General features: G+C 48.2%; 1 protein-coding gene and 1 long non-coding RNA gene across 2 annotated transcripts; both read right to left on the reverse strand.

The window, feature by feature from the left end:
* Window positions 1–6: 6 nt before the first annotated feature.
* Window positions 7–2,278, reverse strand: LOC111651915 (V-set and immunoglobulin domain-containing protein 8-like; the record flags this gene model as incomplete). Its single annotated transcript, XM_023401984.2, has 3 exons — window positions 7–398; window positions 1,224–1,556; window positions 1,940–2,278. Coding segments are annotated over 3 exons (887 nt in total), but the record flags the coding sequence as incomplete, so codon positions are not given.
* LOC147819377 (uncharacterized) lies at window positions 406–1,223 on the reverse strand. The gene is made up of 3 exons (XR_015436981.1): window positions 1,179–1,223; window positions 744–773; window positions 406–599 (listed from the first exon to the last, which is right to left on the reverse strand). It is a non-coding gene; the product is annotated as an uncharacterized LOC147819377 (long non-coding RNA).
* Window positions 2,279–2,726: the final 448 nt, after the last annotated feature.

A 2,726-nucleotide genomic window follows, 5' to 3' on the forward strand; every position in this document is an offset into this window, starting at 1 on the left:
GGGAACAGAATGTCTCTGTATGTGTCTCTTCATTTCCACCAGTGGATCAGTCACAGAGCAGAAGCTTCTCTCTAATGGAGTTTGTTCATCTGAACTTTATGTCTCTGTTTCCTTCAGACTCTGATTCTTTTCTTCTTCATGGATCAGAGAGAAACAGGAAACAGGAAGCAGATCTGAGACTCTTCAGACCTGCTGAGAAACAGCTGCTCTATCAGCAGGTTCATATGAAGGCTGCTCTGTGGATCGTTTACGTTTCCTATAGATCATCAAACCAACAACAACAACAACAACAACAACAAGCAGAGCAGCAGCTGACAGACCGACTCCCAGTCCAACACGTCCTCTGCTGTTTCCCTCCTTGTCTCCTCCCTCCTTGTCTCCTCTCTCCTCTGTGATACCTGCAGAGAGAGGCAGGTGTGAGGTATCAGCTGTCAGGTGGCTGATGAGACAGACATTATCTACTAAACTTTGATCACATGACTCAGACCAGCTGTTCTCTACAAAGTCTCATCAACAACATCTGGAGAAAACACAAACATCTGGTCTGTGATGGTTCACTCTCACATCAACAACCAGGAAGCAGCTGCACCAGGACTCACCTGAGACTGACTCACCTGAGATTCTACTGACTCACCTGACTCACCTGAGACTCTACTGACTCACCTGAGACTGACTCACCTGAGTCCGACTCACCTGAGATTCTACTGACTCACCTGAGTCCGACTCACCTGAGTCCGACTCACCTGAGTCTGACTCACCTGAGTCTGACTCACCTGAGATTCTACTGACTCACCTGAGTCCGACTCACCCGAGACTGACTCACCTGAGATTCTACTTACTCACCTGAGTCCGACTCACCTGAGTCTGACTCACCTGAGATTCTACTGACTCACCTGAGTCCGACTCACCCGAGACTGACTCACCTGAGATTCTACTGACTCACCTGAGTCCGACTCACCTGAGTCCGACTCACCTGAGATTCGACTGACTCACCTGAGACTGGCTCACCTGAGATTCTACTGACTCACTTGAGTCCGACTCACCTGAGTCTGACTCACCTGAGATTCTACTGACTCACCTGAGACTGACTCACCTGAGACTGGCTCACCTGAGTCTGACTCACCTGAGATTCTACTGACTCACCTGAGATTCTACTGACTCACTTGAGTCTGACTCACCTGAGACTGACTCACCTGAGACTGACTCACCTGAGACTGACTCACCTTTCTGATGAACATCCAGGTGGATGATGCTGACGAGCTCAGGTAAGGAGTTTGCTTCTGTCTGGACTCGACACTCGTATCTTCCTGAGTCCTTTCTCGTCACGTCCTTCAGAGTCAGAGACACGTCCCCGTCCTTCATCTGTCTGTCCCTCAGCTCCACCCAGTTCTGAAAAGACGGACTCTGGTTCTGTGGATCAGGCTTCTTGTCCCGGTACAGAAACACTTGTTCTGGTTCCGGCTCAGCTCTGCTCCACTCTACAACTGTGATGTCTGTGTCTCTGGGACCTCGACATCGCAGAGAGACATTCTCTCCAGGTGCAGCTGTGATGTTTACTGGGATTAAAGGAGGGAACACAGAGCAGCCAATCAGAGCGAGCGCCCACCGGTCTCCACCGACACACACAAGACGAATAAGAAGTGATGTCTCTCGAGTCGTGTCGATCGGGGCTGAGGACTACAGGTGAGACCCGTTCAGTCTTCACCTGCAGTGAGGAGCAGGTGGGACAGGAAGCCGTGGTGTTAACTGACCATCAGCCTCTTGTCTTCGTACAGACACCTGTCCCTCGCTCTCTACCTGAACATCAGCTCAGTCAACACAGGAGTCACAAACATGAAATACACACAAACCAAATAAATGAGGAGGGATGTCAGTCCGACCACACCTCCCAGGTAGAGTCCTGCTCCAGGTGTGGACAGGTTCACTTGTACAAACTCACCTGAGTCTACAACCTTCAGGGTGATGGTGCTGATGACCTGAGGACGACTTCCTTTTTTTCCAACTTGACACTCGTATCTTGCAGCGTCGTTGATGGTGACGTTCTTCAGAATCACAGAGACGTCTCCGTCCTTCATGTCTGGATCTGTCAGCTCCACTCGACCACGATAAGATGGAAGCTGGAATTGTTCATAAAGGCGTTTGTCTCTGTAGAAGAAGACGACGTAATCCTCTGACTTCAGGTCAGGTCTGATCCACTTTATCAGTTTGATTTCAGCATCTCTGGGACCTCGACACTGAAGAGTGACGTCTTCTCCAGGTTTCACCTTCGTCTCTTCACCTGAATCACAAGAAAAAGTCCAGAGAGAAACAGGAAGTAAAAGTCAGTGACCCAGTTCTTTATCAAATACTTTTATTTTGAAGGGTCACCACAGAACCTCGATGATCTGAGCTAACTGGTGATGATGATGATGATGATGATGATGAACTCCAGATGTGCTGCAAAGATCTGAGCTGCAGTTGATCTGTTTACACACATTTGTAGTCACATGACCTGATGAGATCAGAGATCAGCTGTGGGACCCAAACACCTCTGTAGTTTCACATGAGGAAAACACAGACACCTGGGGACAAAGGTTCTCATTGGCTTCTTCTCTTGTAACTGTCTGAGACGTTTATTTTGTATGTTTTATATGATTTAATGAGAAATTCGTCGTTAAGAAGATGCAATAAACAGGATGTTAAAATGGAAACATTGATAAACAGCAGTTTAAAAGAAGGACTGGGTT

Source organism: Seriola lalandi, unplaced genomic scaffold (assembly GCF_002814215.2).
Source record: "Seriola lalandi dorsalis isolate HSWRI2012SDOR001 ecotype SW California unplaced genomic scaffold, Sedor1 jcf7180002053851, whole genome shotgun sequence".
Lineage (NCBI taxonomy): Eukaryota > Metazoa > Chordata > Actinopteri > Carangiformes > Carangidae > Seriola > Seriola lalandi.